At 38.6% G+C, this 24,373-nt stretch overlaps 1 protein-coding gene across 3 annotated transcripts in view; it reads right to left on the bottom strand.

Annotated features, from left to right (window-relative positions):
* The window catches only part of MLLT3 (MLLT3 super elongation complex subunit), a 120,130-nt gene extending 96,005 nt beyond the window's left edge, over positions 1 to 24,125 (bottom strand). For 2 of the 3 annotated variants that reach the window (XM_072922780.1, XM_030257497.4), the window contains exons 1-2: positions 23,788 to 24,125; positions 23,125 to 23,305 (exon numbers count right to left, since the gene is read on the bottom strand). In XM_072922780.1, the coding sequence (XP_072778881.1) occupies positions 23,125 to 23,305; positions 23,788 to 23,799 (193 nt within the window). In that variant the 5' untranslated portion in view covers positions 23,800 to 24,125. Of the gene's footprint in view, positions 1 to 23,066; positions 23,306 to 23,787 lie in introns of those variants that run through there. The other variant, XM_072922781.1, reaches the window with a different exon arrangement.
* Positions 24,126 to 24,373: the final 248 nt, after the last annotated feature.

A 24,373-nucleotide genomic window follows, 5' to 3' on the forward strand; every position in this document is an offset into this window, starting at 1 on the left:
ACGAAAAAAACCCCATTATCCAATACAGTCAAAGAATTTTCAGAGTATACTCCTCTACAGCGGTTGCCACACATGATTTTACTGACAAACTCTGCAAATAAACATTCTCTTTCTTCTGCACGTAAAATCATTCAACAATTTTTGCTTCATATAGCAAATCCAATGCTATATTCATCCAAATTTTACACCATTTGTTTTTTCTTAGTCTGTCATGCATAAATTCAATCTCATTCCTGAAAGGTGTGTGTATATATATATATATATATATATATATATATATATATATATATAACAATTATTTCTCCCTTTCTCCCAGCAAGAGGCTAAGACATGATTTAGTCATCTATCAATTTAAAGACCTATTTAAATTTTCTACATTTACATGCAGGGCATTAAAGTACTCCTTCAAAATTCACTTGCTCTCTCCTCATCCACTTCCTCCTCAAATTCAGCCAAAAGCTCATTTTAACAACAAACCGAGCCAGGTGAGCATCAACAAGACACAAAAGACTCTCAGACAATTCTCATCTTATTGCAGGTATTCTGGTGTTACCTAACACAGAAAAACAAAACCAAAATTGGGCACAGATTTATCTTCTCCCCGAGTACAAGAAACTGTGCCTTACAAGCACAGTGTTGTAATCCTATACAACACTATGTTTTTCCTTCCAAACCTTAGGTCTTCCTTTATTGTAAAGGGACTGAAAATCATTTGCATTTTTCAAGGATCAGTCTTTCAACTCTGCAAATCTCAAGGGTAGATTCTCATATACAGTTAATCACTTAAAAGTGACAGGCAGGAAGAAAAAAAGAAAAACATTACCTGGAATACTAATAAAAGAAAAGAGGATAAGAAGGTTTTGGATTTGTAATAGTTGGAAAACTCCTTTTTGGACAGGAAATACTTTTATTCCTTAGAAAGTGAATTTCAGCATCAAGTACAGCAAAGAAACAATTCAGGGATTAATTCAACTGATTTATAAATAGAAATTTGTTTCAGGTATTAAGATGCTGACACATTTGAATCTACTTCCCAAGCCTTCCCTGTAACAGCAGTGCCTCTTAAGATGTGAAATCTCAGCTACTTAAAGTTTGTCCATGTTTGCATTTAAATTTTCTTACCTTTTTCTTTAAAAAAACCTCCCAAAAAGCCTTTAGTTCTCTAGCAACAGACTTATTTTCGGTTCCTCTTGCAGACCTCAAATTTCCCTATGCAAAGTGGGAGAATCTCTTTTGTTAGCTGTAGCAGGAAATGCCAACACATAAGATTCACAGCTGTAAGTATTCTAAGTCAAAACATTCTAAGCAAACTTCAAAATCACAAAGGACTAGAAATCACATTTCTCTAGTGCTCTCTGTTCATACAATGGAACACCCCATACGAAAGTCCTGAAGGTGATGAAACAAAATGGCCTCTCAGCTCATTACTTCTTCAACCACGGCCAAAAATGGATGTCAAGAGAAAACAATAATAAAAAGGAAGTCAGGCTTCATACACACATTTTCTCATTTGAAATCGTGCATCACTGAAAATACAAACAAATTTAAACCAAAAAAAAGTGAGCATTTGCCCAGAGTTGTGGGCGTCCATCCCTGGCAGTGTTTTAAGACCACTGGATAGGACTTTGAGCAAGCTGGTCTAGTGGAAAGTGCTCCTGCCCACGGCAGGGGCTTTGAAACTACATTAATTTTAAGGTCCCTTCCAGCCCAAACCATTCTGTGATAAGCAGTAACTGCTACATTCTAACTCCTTGGTCACCTTTCCCAGTAGGAACTTCTCTCATCACTTTCTGAAAACGGGCAAGCTCGTGATATCCAGAGCATACTGCACCATCAGTTTCACAGTACAGGTTTTGTCAGAGTGCAAATCAGGGTAACAGTTTTGGGCTGCATGCTTAACTTCTTTGCTAATATCAGGTTTCCAGCTACATCTTCTGCTATATCACAGGGCAGTTGAGGATGGAGGACACCATGACATTCCCCTTTTTGTCCTGAATTCTAGTCAGCTTCAGTGCCCCTTCCTCCCACCATTTCCAAGCAGAAAAGGTTTCTCAAGGACCCAGGCAGCTGAAATTTGAGCATCTTAAAGGATGGAAACTGTGAGTAATATCATCCAGCATCTGACCTTCTACACGCTTTTGAAAGAAAAAGAAGCAGTTTGGTCAGTTCAGATGGAATTTCCTATATTTCAATGTGTGTCCACAGCCTCTTGTTCCATCAGTGGATACTCCTGAAAAAAGCATGTTTTCTTCTTCCTTACATCTGATTGTTACATAGAGCAACTCAGTGCTGAACTTACCACCAAAAAACTATTACTAAGTATTTCTATGTTAACCATGCGTAGCATTCCCTCAGCCTCATTACGTTTCCTACAGTTATATCTAAAATGCATTTAGTGCTGGATGTTAAGTAATAATACATACATTAGTATGTCAACTATTATGTTTAAGAACACTAATCTATTTCAAATACCTTCTAACCTCAAGACCAAACATCATGAACTGAAGTCTAACACACACCTATTTCAGCTTTCCAGAGAGAGTAATCCCACAAGAAGTCAGTTATTTTTTAAGGTCCACGAAAACGTACCCGTAACATAATACACCTGGGTATTTCTCCGTTATAGTATTACAATGGCAAAGCTTAAATTAATATCATAAACATTTGATAGCAACTACCTGGCTAGCTGTTTTGGGGAAAGCCTTCTGGAATAAATGAACCATACCATGAACTAAATCAACAACATAAACTATAAAATTTCACCAATAAAACATTTATTTACATCATAGTAACCCCCAAACAATTTCCAGGAAGTCAGAAAATCCAAAGTTGCCTGTTAAGTACAAGTAAAGTAAGTAAAATTAGTCAGCTCTTCAGCACAATTTCTCTCTACAAAATGTTAGCAATAATCTATTACTTTTCTCTTACTAACACAGGAGTATTGGCAGAAGAGGAAAGGGAAGAAAAAGAACTACCCCCCAAAACCAGATTTCAGAAGGATTTTAAAGGAAGGTTTTGGGGTACTGGAAAAGGGTTCAGAAAAAAAGTTAAACTATTCTAAGAACAACATTAAGAACAAACTGTTTCAAATTATAGTAACCAGCACAGTTTTACATATTTTACAGAAATCAAACAGTATAGTCAACTCCCAAATAATTTATTGTGAGAAAAAAAAAAGTGCCATAATTGGTAGAATCTCTTGTTTTCCAATGCAATGGGAAAAGAGAATGACAGAATTAAAGGAAAAGTAAAAAGAAAAAAAAAAGAAAAAAATACTTTAGGCCTGCAAACACTTAGGCAAGTATGCAGCTTCTTGCATGTGCCTCAGAGTGTTTTACCATGGTGTCCAAGAATTTGTCTTGTCATGCCTAAAGTGTTGGGATTTTTGATGTTTTTTAAAAGCTACCTCATGTTTCCAAGCAAAGTATGTTAATAAGAACAAAAAAGGTTTCATTAAGCTAATAATCTTTTAAAAAAATGAACTCCAACAAATTTTTCAAAACATATAAAAATACAAGCCCATGTATTTGACTTTTAAGATATCTGAGGGTGCCAGTGGGGAGGAGGGGGATGCTATTTTTTCAAAACAACATCCAGGTGTTAAAGCACAGTTCTCATTGAACTCAAACTGCTGTCCACAACTGCTCATAACCATAGTAAAGGCAGTTCAGACCCTCCTTTTATAAAAACTTAAGTATCAGAAGGCAGGATTAGTTACACACACAGCATGAAGAACTTGCTTGCCAATTTCATCTAGGAGACAGTGTTGTCACTGGCATCATACAGAGATGTTAACAGTTTTGACCTTTTCTTAAGACGATGGAAACCCCCCAGTATAGCGTAATAATTACAAAGCTTTTCAGGATGAGGAAAAAAGGGGGAAAAAACACCCAAAAAAAATCCCATAGCAATAAAAATAAACAATAAAAACCTGAAATTACAACACCTACCTAGAACAAAGCAAGTGAAAGAAAAATCTGCTTGAATTACAATGTATTAAATGACTAACAAAATCTTATTCAATTTTTTTTTTGCAGGATTTCCTCATGATACTTATCTCAGACCTGATTAAGAAGTGAGAATTTGCACCTTCTAATTTTTTTGTGGAATATTTTTCTCCCCTAGGTTCTAGGAACAACTTATCTCATTGTTATATTAGGTGTTTTACAGCTAGTAAAATACGGGGTAAGTAACAACCTGTTGGATCCAATCAAAGAAATCTCCACTCTAATTTTTCATTCATTATCCTTGACAATCTCATACTCTTTGAGCTTTCAAATTTCTAACAATGTGCAGGAATTTCCCTCTCTCCACGAAACTGTAATGCTACAGGAGAACCAAGTTCATCAATGTTTGTAGACAGCCACAGCGGTTTCTGTGTCTCACAAGAATGCTAATACAGAACGGCCTCTGCAGTCATGTAAGTCAGAGGATACTCAATTATTTAATGACTTGTGGATAAGACTACTTTGCTTAACGCTGAATTAGGCAAAATACTCACTCCAAAGCTCCTGGTGAGTCTGCGCTCACCACTTGTCTCAGACACTTCCCCTGAAATTTGATTCTGGACAAATGCCCACAGTACATCTTCCCTTTGCAGAATGAAGAAGATAAAGCCCAAGCACTTACTACATATGCTTTCATAAAAAACACCCACCATTTCTCTCATCTTACCTAAGGCAATTCTACAAGCCAGGAAATGCCTGCAAAAAGCATTTACAATTTGAAAAGTGGAATACAAACTTGAGCTAACAACTGTGGACTATCCATGTTTTGGATAACAAGACCCCCTTTACCTTTTTTTTTTTGTTTGCACTCCCATTGATTTCAAGGCCCTACCTTCTCAAGCCAACCCATTCAAAAGCTTTGTAAGGGCTTTCAGTTGCACTGACACTCCATGTATTAGCTTCTGAAAAATCCAAGCATTTTGTTTCCAACTACATGTTATGCTGAAACGGAATAATTACAATTCCATTAAAGAAGGTCAGAAACAGCTTAAAGATTTTTAATAAAATGCCTTATGAGCAGGTAAATTTTAAGGACTTGTATGACAAAAGCTTGAAACTTCAATTTGCTGCAACTTGAGAGCCATAGCATGCAGCACAACACTATTGACTTCAATTGGTCCCTTAATAAAACCAGTTGAAATAGACCTTTTGAAAAAATTGTCAGAAATTTTTTGCATCTCGCCCCATTCATTCACCTTGTTTAAATGAAACATATTTATTAACCCTACCTTGATGACACCAGAAATCTCCATTGCTAAAATCTATCCTGATGTCACAGCCTGTCTTTTAAACACTGATGGCCTGGCAGCAAGCAAAGTAAGAAGACAGCAGACTATTCTACCTTTCCAGATACTCAGTGAAGACAAGAGTTGTCCTTATTGGACAGAAGACAGTCCTGGTACTTGTGCCTACTCTCAGCACAATGCAAGTCAAGGGCTTTCTTCTGTTGTTAGTGAGGCAATAAAATCTGTCATCTAAAAGATCACAACAACTAATGAAGGCCACAACTTTTGGGGTTTTTTTTTAATTGTTTTACATGAGCATAAAATCATGCATGCTGAAGCCAGCAGAAATATGGGAGAGGACTCTAGACAGATGTACTAACCAGTTGCTGCTCTACAATTCGGCAAAAGTATTTCATTTTTGCCAAGCAACTGGCACAAGTCTTTAAGCTTGCATTAAGAAACCGTGTTTGGAGTATTATAGTCCAACCATATCCAACCATTGTCAGGAAGGCAAAAAACACTCCATGGTGCTAACAATGCTGTTCCTCGGCTAGATGCTGTGGAAAGGTGCTTTAGAAGTCTGACACGGCCTATCAAGTGTCAGAAGTACCACTGGAAGCGCTGCACCTTTAAGCCCAACTCATCCATAATCAAAAATTTATTTTACTTTCTTGGATCCAGAAGATACTCTTCTGCTGTAGAAGAAAGACCTCATATCCACAGAGAACCACTCAACTTCAAATTTCTACCAAACTCAGGCTGATGGCATGAATCAGGAAGTGATGATTTACAAATAAAAATACTATGAGAAATAAAACTTTGCACCGTTTTTATGAAGTTAGGACTGTTGCCAAGTTATCAATTTCTTTGGGAACATGAACAGGTGGTTCAGCTTCAGTATGGATCAGCGCCTCTGTAGAGTGTTAAAGTCATGCCTTTGGTATACAGCTGTCAAAACCATAAGAAGTAGTCTGAGTCGGTGCTGACCTCTTTTGTTTATCCTTAGAGAAAGGTAACACTTTGTGTCCAGTTAAATCTATCACAGACATACCAAATCAATAATGCTGTCACATTTTAGCTACATGTCCATCTTAAACCACAACACTATAAAAGCCTACTGAGTTATGAGCCTGTAGTAGCGAGAATTCTGAGCACTGGGCAGGCAGAGCTCATCTCCCACATCACTGATAGGCTGCAGCTCACTCTTCATCACTAGTATACCATCCAGCTGATGAACACTGCTATCACTGTGGCAGTGTCCCAAGTAGAGGCCCTTAAAAGAGCACACTGAAGTAAGCAGCATATCTTTAAGTGTCACTGCAATAACCTTCATCTCTGCCATCAGATCTGGAGACAACAGAAAAAAAATTCCTGTTCATTTTGGTCAAATACTATAGAAGGAAAGAAATTATGAGGTCATTTCCCTCTTCCCCTGCAAATATCAAACCTGAGAAGTAGTCTGACTAATTTATTTGGGGATTTAAGATTACCAGTTGAGAAACCAATTAGACAATTTAAATGGTGTCACACAGTAACAAACCAAAATAAACAAGAGTAAAACATTCAAGGATGTACACAGAAGGTAGAAAGCACAAACATGAGTTGCAAGGATACCACAGATACCTGAAGTTGTAAGACCAGCTTTGGCATGACCACACTAGAAGTTTTTAAACCCCTTTCTTAGTTGGGCAGTGAAATCTCATGGAGTACCACATGACTTTCATATTGATAACCCTGCAGGCATTCAAATGAAGAGGGAATTCACTGCTCTTCAGAAATGTACAACCTCTAAAAATACTAAAACAGCTCCCTTTTCAGTCCTCCTTATCTTACTCCTCTGAGTAAACAGAGTATCACAGGCCACTTGAAGAAAAACAAAATGTATCATTGGAAAAACTAAAAAAAGCTTTTAAAATGTTACATTATTGTCTTTTTAAGTGAAGAGAAAATCTTTCTATTATCCTTCTCTTATTGCAGATCTGAGTGGTTCCTAGTTGGCAGATAACCATTTGTCAGCTACAGTGGAAACTTTTGCCTAATCCTTGCAATTTCCTTTGGTTCTTAAAAATTAATAATGCAGTCTCTTGTAATTTCCAAAACTGTTGCAAAGTCTGCAGGTTTTAGAAGTAAGTGAAATTCACTAAAAGTACAGTTCTACAGTAAGTTAAAGCTTCTGTACAAAAGTGTCAGAGCCAAGACCACAATACATCAGCAGCAACATCAAAGCAATACTTAGGCATTCAAGGAATTGAAGGATGTCTTTTTTTTTAACACAGTAAATCATCTTATGTGACAAGCTTTCACTGAAGACGAGCCATCCATTTTGACAGCAGGCTGCACCCACACCTACCAAGTCGCATATGCACTCTACTAAGTTGTTTGCTGTATGCATTAATTCAATTGTACTCACAAGAGCTCTGAGAATGAAATCAGCTGTCTAAAAAGCAGGAGAGCAATCCTTGAGAAAGAGGAAGATGAGAACACAGTATTTAAGTGGCACGTTGTGCAACTCTAAAACAGCTTATTTTCATCCTTAACTAAGGCACAATAAGGTTAGTCATAATGGAGTTCAGCATGGTAGATGAGTTCACAAGCTGCAAATCACTTTCTACAGCTAGAGATTTTATAGATGTTTAAAAGGGATCATGTTCAGGTGTTTTGCTATAAACTTTACACAGGAAATAATGACATAGCAGCAAGTACAAAGAAGTGGTATAAACAAGACCTCTCATAAGGACCCATTACCTTTTAAAGTCTCTCAGGCACTATTAGTGCTCACAGAAAGAGTGGATGCACTTGAGATTCTTACCCGAGAACTACAATGCATACACAAGTGCAGGACACACATATCAGCAAATGGAAAATAAACTCCTCTGGGTGCCTCAGCTAGTGCACAGAGATATTCAGAAATGCCACATGATTGTTAGTTTAGAAGCTGAGAATGGGGATAGTATGAAATGAAAAACTCACAAAGGCACTTCACCCACCACAGACTGCGTATACTTCCTTTGCACAACAATCATCGAAGGGAAAACTACAACCAAATGAGACCACACAAGCATATAAAGTAGAAGATTCACAGCAACTGCACCTCCTCCTCCTGTGGGTCAGCTCATAGGTCAGAGATGCCCACAAATCACAACCACATCAACTTTTAACTTAATTCTGTTTCACAACAACACAAGTTAGAGCTCAAACTTATTTAATACTAGGAACTTGTTGAAAGTGAAATCATAGCCAGGATGTTACAGCAGATGGCTGGAGAGTCCCCCATCACATGCCAGTTGAGTTACATGTGCCACAAGTTTGAAAGCTAATTGAGATACATCCAAAGTCTCCACCCTGCTACTGCTCCACAAATGAATGACTTTCTAGCAATGTAGAATGTAAATTACATGAGAAACAACTTAAGCTACACAATGCTTAAACTATCAACTGCACTGTCAAGTTGCACCCAAGTTACCTGAAGTGATAAATCCTCTAACAACATCATTTGAATGGCAATTCAATTCAGGCTAAATATTAAGTTGTGCAATTTCTCACACCTCATTGCATAGTAGTATTTGCCCAAGGAATTTGTCTTCCTTCTTGGATCAACTGTATGGTTTCCATTTCTCACAAAGCTTTTCAAAAAAGCAAATGGAATATATATTCAATGTAATACAAAGTTCACAGAATCGAAATCCTCACCAGTTACTTTTAAAAAATCGCATCCCAGCAACAACATTGTTACCTCACTGAGAAGCTCAAAACTTGAACTTTGAGCACTGCTTTATAAGAGGGGCAATACTTGTCAGGCCAAATGACTAGCAAGACAACTCAAATCAGGAGAAAACATTCAAATACCAAAAACTAAGAAATAGCTATGTCTTAAAAGCAAGATTTAGTTACTGAAAAAGACCCACAGTCCATATGACAATCACACCCACAAATCTTCAAGTGTTTCTTCCATCTTTAACAGATGAACAATAAAGCTGGAAACCAACAAAGGGTATAAACAGAGAGGCCAAAAGCCATTCAGAATAAAGAGCTTTAAATCAAGAGATCTAGAAGGAACAAATTTAAGACATATCCCTCAGCTTATTAAAATGTTCAGATATCACAAGACAAAGGCAAAATAAAGAAATCAGTCTTTTTAGTGACTGAGTGACAGGAATGCCACTGGTAGCAAGATGAATGGCATTAATTCTTGAGATAAAAATCTCTTTCAAAGATTTTCAGAGTAAGAGCTAACAGGAATACTGGGATTTGATAGGGCAGGCCAGTACTACAAGTGTCAAACCTTGCTCATGTATCAAGTAAAGGCCAATAACAAACACAAGTTTCATTGCTTCTTGAACAATATTAAAGTTCCAAAAGAAATCAGCATCTTTCTAGAACCAGAATGAGACCAGAGAAAGAAATCAGGTGTGCTTAATCTACGAAAAACAGCTTGGATATCTGCAGGCCTACACAGACCAGCAAAAAGATGAGTACTGGTACAGAATTGTTAGCCTCAGCCATGCTCAGCAAGCTGTACTGGGTATTGACTTTTCTGGGTCTCAAATTTTCATTTTTAAGTTAGATCATTTTTTCATTTCATGGTCTGCTGCATTTACAGAGTATAGACTATCCCCAGCTAAATGCTCAAAAATGCTTGCAGCACTATTGCCTCGATGTCTCTGCACCCTTGTTAAGTACTGGAATTTTCACTGCTACCAACTAGTTTTGTTACTTTGCAAGTGACCTGCAGTTCCACATCTCTTCAGACACTCCCAGAGACACAGCAACAGCTGACCGGATCATGGGATTAGGTTCTCCTAATGCCAAGTCACATCTCTTTAAGTGCTACATTTTTTCTGAGAAATGATCTTCCAGCACTTGCTCTTACCACAAGCCACCAAATGGCAACCCAGAGAACACTTCTTCATTACATCACCCCCCTACACTGGGCTCTGGGATAACCTCACATATATATTCGCATGTTTCATGTATCCAGTACAGCCAAGGAGGCATCCAGTGCTTCCTAACCCCTGATTTCCAAATAAGAGTACCAACACTTCCAAGAGAGCTTCCCCAAGAAACCAAGAATGTACCAAACTACAGTTTCTGCTTGGCACACATAACTTTTCAATCACAACCATTTGTGACTGAAAGTAATTTGGAGCAAGACTTCCAGAAGACAGTAAGGGCATCAAAAAGACTGAAAAGAACAAAAGAAAAATAACTAATCCAAATTTTCCAGAAGTGAGGTCACTTGGACTACCTACTCATACTGCTGCATAAGTTTGCATGAATTCTCCTTCTGACTTACTAGTAAATAAGTTCATATTAATATGCACATTTTGGATAGCATGATCTAAATGCACTAAATGATAAAAAAAAATGTGCAATTTCACAGTGCAACTACAACATTAAATATCCTCAAAGTAGACAAGGTCCTTTTTAAGTTTTCTTCAATAAAAAGCTTTCTAAACCCTGTTTCCTTTTTGTTCCTTTGAGAAAATGGAGCAGCAATTCACATTTACAGCTTAGTTCCTGCTTCCAAAATACCCCTTTAACGTTTTTTATTATTTTTATGGTGGATATAAATCGCACCAAATTGTTAAATCACAGCCATTTTCTATGCTACCTATACAAATAGGGCTGATTTCTGGCAAGCCATAAAACAATTACAGCTGAATTCCTGCAGCCCTTTGATATTCCAGCTTGCCTGTAGGGCTTCAAAGCCATCTTAAGGCAGCACTAAAAATCTAATTTCCAGAAGGCACAGAAGGAAAATAAGGCATATCAATTCCCACATGCTCAAACATGAACACACCAAAACTTTAGCATTGGGATGATTATATTTGAAAGTGACTTAGAACAAACACAGATAAGATACAGCAATGGTTTAAATCAACACTGCTTCAAAGAAGGCAAAGGTACATGCACCTTGAGAAAGAGGGCATAAGGCACACTACACCTGATTCCTCAGCACTTTCTGTAAGCTGGGAAGCACATTTTCCTGCTTGAGCATTCAGCTCTCACCCCTTCTTGTGTGGAAGCAAAGAAAGGGGTGACAAATAATCATACTGTGTAAAGGGAAACACAGAAACTGCCTAAGTCTGCAAAAGGCAAAAGTACTTCAAGGTACTGATACTGTCAGTAAGAATTTACAAATATATAGAGATTCAGCAATGACAAGAACCTGAGATATTATATAGGTGTATTTTACATTATTATTATTATTATTATTATATTTTGTATGGAAAGGTCTTCCCATCATTTAAGCTGGGAAGCTGGTTGTTTCTGTAGCAACATGGTTTCTGATAACAATGAATAATCTCTGAGAAAGGCTAGGAGACAACACTATAATACCTTCAAATAACTCCAGCAGCATTTTTGCCTCTTAACACAGAATTTCAAAGAGATTCAACTGAACAAATTGATGCTTGATTACTATTTTTCCTTACATGAGGGAAACTTTCATACTGGCCAAAGAAGATATTATTTGAGTAATATAATTCACATTGGTGTAGACACACAAAAAATACAAAACATCCTTAAATTCCCTGCTATTTAAGTGTCTGCTGTTTTTTGGTAGAAGGCTAAAAAATTTTTTTCAGTAACTCCTACTGTGCACAGGCACACAGTATGAATGCAAATACACAAAATCAATATTAAATCAGAATTATGGACACTTTATTCTAAGGCTGTATAAATGAGTACATGCATAATTTGTATATATGAGGCACATGCACCCATGTCACATTTTTTCTCCTTACAGAATGAATGCACATTCTAGAGGTGCTGCAGAAAATTAGCAACATCCAAAACCATCAAATCATTAAAAAAAAAAAACACACACACAAAAACAAACAAAAAAAAAACCAGCCAAAACCAACAGACAATAACAATTTCATTCTAAATCCATCCTCTTAAGAATAAGTACCAACCTGGTGATCTCTAACAAATGGTTTGGTCAAAAAAGTGAATGCCAAAAGAGGGAATAATCCTGAATACTTGGCCTTTCCTGATTGGTGCCCACCTCCCATTCTTTTGTGGCACTTTTGAAAAAACATGCTTCTCATGATCATTTAGAATTTCCCCTAATATTTATGAAGTCTGCTCTTCTTAGCTTTGGCAACTAAAATGGCAAAAACCCTTTCAATCCCATACCTGGTCATTGCTGGAGGCATCTTGCACACAATATATCCCTAATCTGCAATTCGGTCATTGGGCCTCCAATGGGCCCCCAAGTGGTTTTGTGAAAGTGATTACGGAAGTGGGTTAGACACCAGCTATGTAGTAGTAATGTACAGTACAACAGGCTGCATAAAAATGCATAAAATGCATAAAAAATGAATGAAAGAAAACTCTCTCCAGAGAGCAGGAAGAAGAAGCCTTATCTTCAGTGCCTTATCTTGCATGCCAATCTTAATCGTTATTTTCCTTTGGTGTTTCTCATCCAAAGATACAAATGTCAGTTTCCTTTATTTCTGAATAAAACTGTTCAGTAAAAGTATGTTCCAGAAATTTGCTGAGTTTAGATTAAGCGATTGAAGTTTCAAGACAAGTAAATTCATCTAATCACTGTATTAGGTTCCAAAATCGCAAAGTCTATAAAATTACAATATAGATAAACACATTTACATATTGTGTGCAAGGTCTGTGCTTAAAATAATATAGATATCAAATGCTTATTAAACTGATTTTAAAAAAACAGAGGTTAATTTAGATTTTAATCAAGAAAATACTGTTGTCTAGATCTAGGGACAGACTACAAAGAAAGGAACTTAAACCAAAATATAAAATTTTTCACTGTGTAGAATACACATATTGACAACTTCCCAGATTTAAACTACTCCTGAATAGAAACTGAAAAAAAAAAAAAAAACCAAAAAAAAAACCAAAAAATCCACAAAAACAAACAAATAAGCCCAAGCAACAATTTAAATATTCCATATTGGAACACTATAGCTACTTTTGATTGTATGCTTAAAATGTCAATCTTTAAATAGTTTATTAGTATTTCACATAATGTAAATTTAAGTTCAGGCATTAAGACAAAAATGTAAGGAAATATCCCTGCAGTCCAAGATCAGTAATCTAATACAACAGAACTTCTGTTTCAACACCTGCAAGGTCTGCCATGATTGTTTGATTTTCCCTCTATTATATCACAAATTCAAGGAAGTAACCGAATGTAGATCTGCTTCAAAGAAACAAATTTATTTCTATTTAGTTTCCAGGCAATACACACTAGAAGCCCAGTGCTAGGATGGGACAGCAATGCCCGCAGAAGGAAATAAGTATTTTATTGATGCTGGCTGCCTTATTTGATTTAGGTTCAAGGGCTGGTCTTGGTGTATTTGCACAAGACTGCCAAAGGCACTTAAAGAGCTTGGTTGGAGCTGCTTCACATAATTTGTTCAAAAATACTGTACAGCACTTTTAAGTCAGCTGTAATACCTTTTATTAAAAGAATTACCTAGGGAAGAATTTACACAGAGAATGATAAAAGCCAATATCCTTACCAGAAAGGATACTAGGTAATTACAGAGACTGGTTGGAGTGTTATTACCTCTCCCTACTCATGCAGAGAGGAGTTTAAGACTACAAGATAGGGAACACATTTATGTGTTCTGGTTGCCTTTTACTCAAGCAAAAGAGTCTTATATTCAGACCAATCTCCAAAAAAAAAAAAAAAACCCAAAATAACAGCCTGAGAAGTCTTCTTGAAATATCTCTACTCTTCAAATAGTAAGGATAATGCAATTGTATGGCTATATTGCTATTTCTATTAACCTGACTGTAATGAATAATGAGTAGACTATAGGTTATAGATAGAATACTTTTTGCTGAAAAGACATCACAGCAATATTCTGCAGAAATAGGCTAAAACACAGCACAAATGAAAAGGGCCAAAAAAAAGCCTCACCAAATTTAAGTTGGGACCTTTTGTTTTAGAATATTTACTAGGTACAAATGGAATAATTTAAAATACTCACAGAAGACACACACTTAAAAACACTTCAGACACATTACTGACAGCCAGGCAAGGAAATAAGACTGAATCATTTTGGCACTCAAATTAACAGTGCAGGAATTTTATCACAGACAGGAGCAGACCTTTACAGCTCTAAGAGACATAACCTAGTAGTAGCAACAACAAAATATAGAAGGAACCTTCAATATTACAGAGAAATTTACAAGAACTGTATCTTCTAATTTCTGTACAGCAAAGATTACTTTGGCAAACTCTAAAAGAAAGACTAAACAAAGCAATACATTTACAAAACACCTTTTAGAGGTTTTTTCACTCTCAAAAAATAGATATACTTTTTAAGTATGTTTCTTGTAATTATCTTTTTATTCCTTGCTATCCTCATGCCAATGCCCAGCTTATTGTCATTTAGATATATGAAATGTACCTGTTGAGAACTTCTTTGTATAGTTACCTGACCTTGCCCAAACCTAATTCAACCGCATTTCCATCCCCTTGTCAGCTACTAAATTTGGGGAACAATCTACATAAATACTTTCCACGTGCAGTCTTCAAACACAACAAAACAATTCCACAGCCTTCCTCCCCATTTCGTAAAAACTCCAGTGTTGATCCTATGCAGAATTATTCACTGGCAGTGGATATCCACCTCCGTCTCCTTGTTGGCCTGTCCACTGGGTCACTCCCTTGCCTGCTGCCTGTGCTACACAGGAGCCAGGCCCTGGAATGTAGTGCCTGCTGGGCCAGTGCTCAGCAAAACAAAACCCCCAAGCCCTGTGAGACACAGATGCAGCAAACAAGCACACACTGTGCACAAGACACAGACTCTCCATAGCACCTCCACTTACTACGCACTCCTCCAGTGAAAGGCAGCAACTGGAAATTGAGTGCAAAGGCATTGGATCTAGCTAAAAAGAACTAATCCTACTATTCTGCTTATTAGTGTTCATTTCTTTCCCCTAGCAAAAGCTTACACCGCAGAGACAAAACACAACAACACCTCAAAAAAATATTTCAAGGGTGCACAACTCTTTTAAATGTGAAAGCTTTTCAACTTTATATGCTTAACAGTATTTAAAGAAACACTTTGTTAGAGCTATTTCAAAGCAATACTCATTAAGACCTTTCCACAGAAACAAGTCAAAGACTGTACAATTTCAATATACTTTACTCTTTCACATCGTTTGCTCTTCTTTGTAGCCATACTAAGTCATTTTAGGACACCAAGAGTATCCAGATTTAGAGTGTGCTGTAATAAGACTGGGCAAGAAGAAAACTAATGAAACACAAATACCCAGCAAGCAAAAAAAAAAAATCATCTGGCATCATCCTAACTACAAATACCTGCCCTGAAATATTAAGCCAGATTTGTGCATCTCCATGTTCAGAAAGCACATAAGATTTCAGTTTTAATCCACCCACTCCTTTTCAGTAAAACATGGTGCCAGTGCTGTGATGACACAAACTCCCATTGTGCAAATTATTTCTACCAAGTTCTTCAATAAAATACTCACTTGAAATTTACATTATTCAAAACGAAATGTGTATATTTTTTGTTATTATAGAGCCTGGCAGAGGATAACAAGAGGAATTAAAACCCCACTTACCCATTTAATACCAATCAACCAAAATTCATTACAAGAAAGGCTGCTTCAAGAAACAGCAAACATTTTTGGACCTGCCATTTTTCCACACAGGTGATGGAAAACAACATGATTGTTAGCTTCTAGCCCCCCAACATCAAGTAGTTCTGTTTACACTGAATCTCCACATTTTTCCTTCTTGGATAACTTGCCCTTTAAAGTTTGCTTACGAAAGGTAAAATATGGACTTCCTCTAAGTATACAAATATAAGAAAGTATACTAAGTATACATAGCTCCCAATTTCCCCTATAAGCCTAGATCTTGTCTGTCAACACCTATTCCAAGATGTATGTTATGTTCACATTACTTCTATCTAGAAAGACCAGAACAATTTATGTCTCACTGAACTGGGTGGAATCCTTCTGTACCAGCTTTAGAAAAACAGTTGCAAATAGTAAATTTAAATTTACTGCAAACCATAATATATCATAAGAATCATCAGCAAAATCAATTCATCTCAACTGCTCATTCAGTTCTACTCTTTTTGCTTTGTTACATGTAACAATTAACTTTGTTATCATAAACATTTGAAAATAGAAACACCTATACCAGTATTTACCTTTATAACCAACTCTTCTATGAAAAATACATACATCCTGCCGTGTATAGTCATGCGGGTTTTTACAAAGAATTATGGACAAGTAACTGCAGTCATTCAATTGCAATTTGTAAGCATCAACTGCTCAGAATATGTCTGAATTGCATTTTAAAACAATTACATTTGATCTATCTTTTAGACGACATTATAGCTGTCAAGGCCTCTGACAAAGTTTAAAATCAAACTCATACAGACCCACTGAGCACATGCAGGGACCTCAAAGAAACAAACCTGTACTCCTCTAGAGAGCCAGAGTCAGTGCAGGAGTTTGGCACAGGATTAATGATACAGCCTATACCTGGCAAGCACGGGAGAGAGTTAAGCCAAAGATACTGATAAGAGCTCTGATGACATACATAAATAGATTTAATTTTAAAATCAATTCTTGCACAGATATTTAAGTAAGCATACAAATATTTCATACTGCAGACTGTTCTTCCAGCCCTTTATATACTAAAAGGCACATCAAAAAGGCAAAAATCATATAAAAGCAAACAACATATTGAATTACAAGCTAAGTGTTTTAAGAGAAGATGAGAAATCATAATTTTCATGCATATGTATACAACTTTAGAATTTGACTGTTCCTTTGTCTTTATATATGTCTGTCAATCACTGCCAGGACAGGAAGAAAAAGGATGCTGCCTACGAACTAAATTCTGTTGGTTTAAAATTGCAGGTGTTCGTCACAAAAATCTCATAAAAATTCATGTAGTCAAGCTTCAGCAGCCTATAGATTTAATTCTGGATTAAACATGTATAAATTTACTGTGTTTTCCCCAGTTATTGCAAGCATCATCAACAAGCTTTACATTCAGGTTGCCACCAAAATGTATCAAGTTGTCTTTTTTACAGATTCTACCAGAACAAAGGACAGATTAATCCTCTTCAACATTTCAGCTTTCCTGAATGAAAAGCTATAAAAAACCCCAATATCAAACCCAACACACAAAAACCGAATCCTAACCATACTTTACAACATTGTTACAAGAATAGCCTTCGTACCACAAAAAATTTATTAACAAATTTATGTCCAACATTTTACAACTTACTAAATCTTAACAGACAATATGCCTGCAGTTCATATTGCCTAAACTGTAACTGTAAATAATACATGGTTTAGACATTTCTGACACATTTATTTTTCTAAGAATAAAAACTGTACAGAAGAGTCATAATAATTATTGAACAACACACCTGTTTTCATTTTCTTAAATAAATTTAACTAACTCCATTTTTAATACTGAGGTTTCTCCCTCATCTTATTAAAAAAGTGACAGATTTGATCTTACACAGAATAATCTGTTTTTCTCTACTTCAAGCAAGTAGTATTCTACAGCTATCCAAAAATCTTTTGTACAACAGCCCTGAAACTACACTTCCTGTCATCTAAAACCTAGAAGAGTTACAATCAAATATTAATATTGTAGCTTTTGTAAGAAGTAACTAGAGTTTCTTAAGACTAAAAAACCTGTTTCAGCAACTAAACACTATACATATTTAACTTAATGTGAAATAACCAAGGTTCATCTTTTACAGCTTAAGAGAGTCAGAATTGATTGGCAGTTTCAGGCAGAAATCAGTATTTACTCTTGCAGAAACATGCTTACAGGGAGAAGAAATGTAGGTAGGAGTAGCATCCCTCCCATTAAATTAAAATAAGAACACATTGAACACATAATTCACACAACCAAGCCACCTAAAAAACTGTGCAAATAGACTAGAAAAGTTTTTGATACTGGAGGATGCAGCACCCCTATTACTTACCATTTTTTTTCCACACTGTTTACATCTAAAAAAAGCCTAAATATTGGCTTTGAATGTGATTATTTTTTGAGTCATACCAATGAGGCAAAATTATTTATTAGAAACTGGGTTTTCTGTACACATAGTATCTTAAAATTGAAGCCACAAATTATTTACTGATGTCACACATGCAAGTATAACACATGATAGCTTTCCTATATTGAAACACTTTACACTTTCTTTTAAGTCTGCGAAATGCCCTTTTGAATTGCTACTGGCTGAATTAGAAAGTGCACCTAAAACCACACATGTATTCTCAAAGCCATTCACCTTCAGACTCAGTAGTAGCAAAATTAAGTCTGAAGAGTTTCCTGTTAAACAAATGAAGTTCTTCACTAGATATCAGTCATTCCATGTGACCATTTTGCAGCTAAGAGCCACAAGCGCCCTAAAAGATGCAGTATCAAACCTGTATCTGTTAGATTGATGAAAAAGAAATTCCTGTGTGCCTATCATACTTAGATGGTTAGGCCCAGGCAAATTTAAGAGGGAAAAAAAGCAAAGAAAACTGACCTAAAACTGATCTAAGTTCTTACAAGTGTAGCTAAATATTTGAATAAAATACACATCATAAAACTGATTGCCTGCTTAATAACCTTGATGGTCTGCCTTCACTAGCTGGTCTGAAAGGAAAACTTCAATCATCCGTGAAGGATCTGCTTATGGACCCCTACGCTCAAATCACTCAGTTCAGTAAAATTAATAGACTTAAGACTCATTGACTTTAAATGGAGCACTAAAAGATGTGTTATTTTGCAGTTAAAAGTCATGAAAAGGAAAAATAATTTAACAAGAATAGTAAAAGGCATCTTGTACAGTAACTAAATACATTTCAAACTGTTATGATTCACTAAAATCTCATCCTGCACTGACTACCTTAATGAAAACAACCAATGCTGGAAATATAAACTTTCTAGAAGACAACTGCAGCTAGCCCTTCCTGTACTAGAATACCAAGCAGCTTTACTTCCACCACTTTGCCATATAATTGTAAAACTTACTGAGCTAAGAGATGCACTAAACAGTGTTGCTCTCAGCTCCACAGAGAAAAGCAACCTCTCCCATTTTTAAAGTTACATTCCAGTAACCAAACCAACATTTTCACATCGACTAAGCTATTAACACAGAAATACTGTCCGCCCTTTTTATTTAATATGAAATATTTAGTTTGTCAAAAAGTACCACTGATTAGCAGAAATTTAACCATTCAGAACACACTAGTTCCAATGCCATTTTTGAGGTGTGCTTATGAGACATCAAAATATAAAAGATATGTTTCCTTATCCAATTGAAATTCTGTAAGAGAAAGAGTAAGTCAGGCAACTGTTGAAGAGCATCAGAATTTGCTGGGCAAGGAGATGAAAATATTTCTACATTGCCTAGCATTCATGCAATTAATGAGACATATTACGATGCAAGAACAACAGCTCCTCTTTCAGAGGCAGTATAGCAGTGGATCAAAACTAACCACAATCTGATGACACACCTTGTTTCACAGACATGCTTTAAAATACTTCACTCTACACACAGGACAATGTTTTTTCACATGAATGATGAAACATAAGTAGCACATGATTTGAAACAAAGGTAAAATCTTAAAATTTCTCCATATCTTCTCTCAACCAATTTACATCAGCAGACAAGATTTGCAAATAGCAGCATTTGTGATTGCACAACGATCCTAGCGAGCTTTTGTCTTGCAAATACTACCCGAAATTGAGTCTGGGTATGACTCTACTCTCTATAATGCGATAACAGTCCTGTTGCCAGACCCCATGAAACTAGTTATGGAAATCAGCAGAGCAGGCCATTGAACTGGATGAAGTAAAAAGGACAAATCACTGCACACTCCTGTATGCTCCACTGTGCAAGGATAAACTTAGGCACCCAGTTATCATAAGGGATACAGAAAGCAATTAAACCACCATCTCAAGCTCAAGATTTTAAGGTGAGACAGACTGAAAGATGAAGAATACTATTTTATTAGGTCACAAAAGCTTATCTACACTTCATCCTCTGTTAGTCACCATCATCCCTCCATCCTGCCAACACACACAAAACAACCTGCTCTGCACCCAAGTGACTGAACACCACCCCTGTAATGTTGCCACCTTAAAACTAATGCAACTTTGGGATACAGGACCCTGCTTGCTCTGTAGCAACAATTAGCAGAACAAACACTTGGATACACCTTTGCAAACTCACTGCCAACATCTAGTATTTCCAAAATTTCTAGCATAAACAGATAAGCAAAGCCATAGTTGTAGCTGCCAAACTGACAGTTTATCCAGGTATTCTCATAAATTTGCAAAGCAAATGACCTGGCAATAATTTATCTCCCTTGCCTCCTCTGGTAGCTGGAATTACTGTGTCCCTAATAAAAAGTGATCTCGTACCAGAAATACTTTATGAGTTAACAACGCCTATCTTAGCTTGTTGATTCATTAGTTTCAAACTGAGCTTTACAGATAGACCCAATGAACTAAAATTCTCCCTAACATGCATACATTTCAGAGCAGCCACTCTTATCACAAATGCAGAGATAAAAACAACACTTATCAGAGAACTAGGCATTATTATGGCTAGCCAGTATACTAGTACTTGCTTTTGATTAATCTTATTCATCTAATTTCAGCATGCTAAACCCATGGCTCAGGAAGAGTTTGTGAAATTACCAAGTATCTCAAAGCGGTAAGTTATCCTAGGCTAAAATAATGAAGTATGTAACTGCAGACAAAGTGAAAACAGATAGTTTGACTAACACTTCAAACACAGATATCGTTCCTATTTAATATGCAACACTTGAGGTATCAAACCAATGCACTGATTTACAGAAACCAAAAAAAAACACCTTAGAATACTTCTGTCAAAATTTTTAACAGTACTTCTAAAGTAGAAAGACAAACTGCTCCCACTTACAAGGCACACATTCCCACCATCCTTTTGAACACTTTACAATAGCAGAAAACATTCTAGGTAATTCACACATGGATCATTCCCCCAGTGTAATTTCAAGGACCTGAAATTTCTTCAGTATCTGTTGTTTCGGGAGGCTAAGCAAAGCCCGGAGTGAATGGAGTGCCTGCCATCCAGGTTATAATATGCTGAATGAGAGTGGCTGCAGAGCTCTCCTACAATCCAAGTCAGGTACAAGCACTGCACAAGTCCCTTCCCAGGCTATACAAGAGGGCATCCTTCCCAGCAGTTGCCACATCATGAAAATGATGCATACAAAAAAAACCCCAAAATAAACACTTTAAAACAATTATTTAAATGCCTGTGTAACTGAAGTCAGCAGCTGGAGACACAAAGCAAGTAGCAAATTATGTATCCCTTACTTGCAAAAGTCCTGAACCATATTCTTATTAGCAAGCTCCATATCACACCTAGCAACCAAATTTGGGAAGCAGATTCATGTTTCAGCAAGTAAACAAATATAGCAGAGATAATAAAAGCAGAGAGGACCACCAACAACCTCTGTGCAGACCAGGCTTCAAGTATTAACCACACTTTCTATTACTGATTTGATGATACATCATCTAATTCATTAAATATGAATAATACTACCTCAGCTATTTAGGCTTCTTAGATATGTTCTCGGGAGTTTTTCTGCCAAACTATTTAGATTGACTTAAAGTCATGTTTTTTGCACAAGAAAGAGAAGAAAGCAAGAGGAAGACTCACAGGACACGCTGAGCAATTTAATTCAAAAATAACACTGCACTATTTCATACAATTCACTGAAAACTGTTTGCGTAGTATTGCACAGATTTAAACAAATCCAAAAAATTCACTGACAGTAGAAAAACAGAAGGGAATTAATAGCCTGTATTTCAGGGGATAAATTCCGGGAGCTGAAATAATGTAATTCTTACAATCTGATGCTTAAGATAAGCATTCTAGAGAAAACAAAGTCACTGATATAAAAAAAGTCACAGCTTGGTATTTTCCAACTGTGAAACATTAAATCAAACTATATGTTTTTATCCTACCACAAAGCAAAGCTTTTTTATCTCAACACTCAAAATTTTCCTCTCTTTTGCTCCATGAACATTCAATTTATCCCCCACTAGCTTCAAGCAGATACAATTTATGATTATGTTGTTCTAAGGAACTGGAGAAGTACTAGATGCCAATAAAGATTACAGATTAAATGAAAGATAATGCCTAAGTATTTTGTCTGTATAGATAAATAAACCTGCTCACTTCTTTTATTTGTACTGTTACCTCAACCAATCCCACTACAATAATCAAGACAAGCAAAGGCTCTGGAAACAGATCTGAAAACAAAAGGCTTCTTACATGTCTCTCAGCCAGATTGTATTGGATACAAATGCACCACGTATGCACCACAAATGCAACTTTTGAGACTTTTTTATGTACTCACAAAAAGACAAAACCCAGGAGATGAACAAGCAGGGTGTCAAAGGAATCCAAACACAAGTACCAAAATAGGAACAGTAACACATGTACTATTTCCACTTATACAGGACACTGGGAGAAAACAACACCAGCCAGAAGGAAGTAACACGTGGGCAAAATTCGCCAGTGAGGACCTACGCTGGGACAGAAGCTAACTCCGTGCCACCCACCACCGAGAGACCAGAAGGGGTCGGGACCCAGAGCCACGGCCGGACCAAGCTCTGCGACCACAGGCAACCGGGAGCGGACGTCTCCGCGGCAGCAAGTGCGTGAAGGGGCAGAGAGAAGCCCCTCCTGACCCCGGACTGCCCTACAAACGGCGGGAGAGAGCCCCGGCAGCCCACCACCGCACTGGCGACTGCTTTTGTTCTCGGCCGAGACCGGCACAGACCCACCGCCTGTGCCCGCTCCGGGCCGCCTCCAAGCGCTCATCCCAGGGGATGACCCCACTACCTCTTTTCGGCCTGGGGAAGCTCTCGTGCAGGTGAAAAATGACTTTCTCCACAAAGTGCTGAATGTTGCTGTGCTCAGGCCCTCGGACAAACACCATCCAGTCGTGGGTGAAGCCCTCCACGGTGGGTTTCTTCCTGACCTGGGCTCGGTGCCCCAGCTCCAGCTTCACCTGGACGGCACACTGCGGGGGAAAAGCAGGGGAGCGGCCGGTGAGCGCCCCAACAAACGGAGACGGGGCTGGCGACCGGGGGGAACCGGACCCATCGCGGACAGTACGGGGACACACGGACACAGCCGTACCATAAATACGGCAGAAAGGATTTGGTGGGGGGAGAGTTGCCAAAGCCAGCGAGGCACCGCTGCAACAACAGAAACACGGCCCCACAGGCGAGGGCGTAGGACAGCTCTCGGTGTCACCGGGAGAGCGCGGGGAGGCGTCGCGGGGCCCGCTGTCAGGGACGCTCCGTCCCGGCCCCGGCGCCCCCGCCGCGGCGGCAGGACCGCGGCTCTCCCCAAGTGCGTGCGCGCTGCGCCGCCGCCGCGAGCAGCGGGAGGCAGGGAAAGCCGCATGCGAAGAGAAATTCCCGGTCACGCCAGCCCCTTCGCGGCGGCACCGGGCAGCGCAGGGCGGAAGGCTGGAGGAGACCCGCGCTACTCACTCACCGAGCCGGCCATGCCTGGGGCGCCGGTTTCGCCGGGGAGCTCGCTGCCGTCCCCCACCCCCACCGCGCAGCCCTAATTCATGAGGACGTGGAGGAGATGGCGGGCGCGCAGAGAAGCGGCGAGCGGGCGGCAGGCATCCTCTGTTTTGCTGCTCCAGCCGGCTGCGGCTGCTGCCGACTTCGGCTCCCGCGCTCCCGCTCGCCGCGCTCCCGCTCGCCGCGCTCCCGATCCCCGCGCTCCCGATCCCCGCGCTCCCGCTCGCCGCCCGCGGCAGCCCCGGCGCTCGCCCCAACCCCGCCGGCCAGCGCAGCGCCCGCCGCGCATGCGCGCCGCGCCGCTGCCTGACACGGAGTGAGGGACGCGGCGGTGAGTGCCGGGGGCGGCCCCGGCCCCGCGCCACGGCCCCGCCCCGCCCGCCCTTAAAGCAACAGGTCGGGGCCCGGCCGCGCTCCCCGCGCCCGCACACCGCCAGCCAAGAGCGCCAGACAGCAAGGGGATGCCCCACGTGCACAGGGACGGCAGGTGAAGATGCAGGGCATGCAGCAGGCAGGAAATAACAAGCGCGATTCTTTAACACGCTTGTTGC

The sequence above is a fragment of the Taeniopygia guttata genome, chromosome Z, assembly GCF_048771995.1.
Source record: "Taeniopygia guttata chromosome Z, bTaeGut7.mat, whole genome shotgun sequence".
Taxonomy (NCBI): Eukaryota; Metazoa; Chordata; class Aves; order Passeriformes; family Estrildidae; genus Taeniopygia; species Taeniopygia guttata.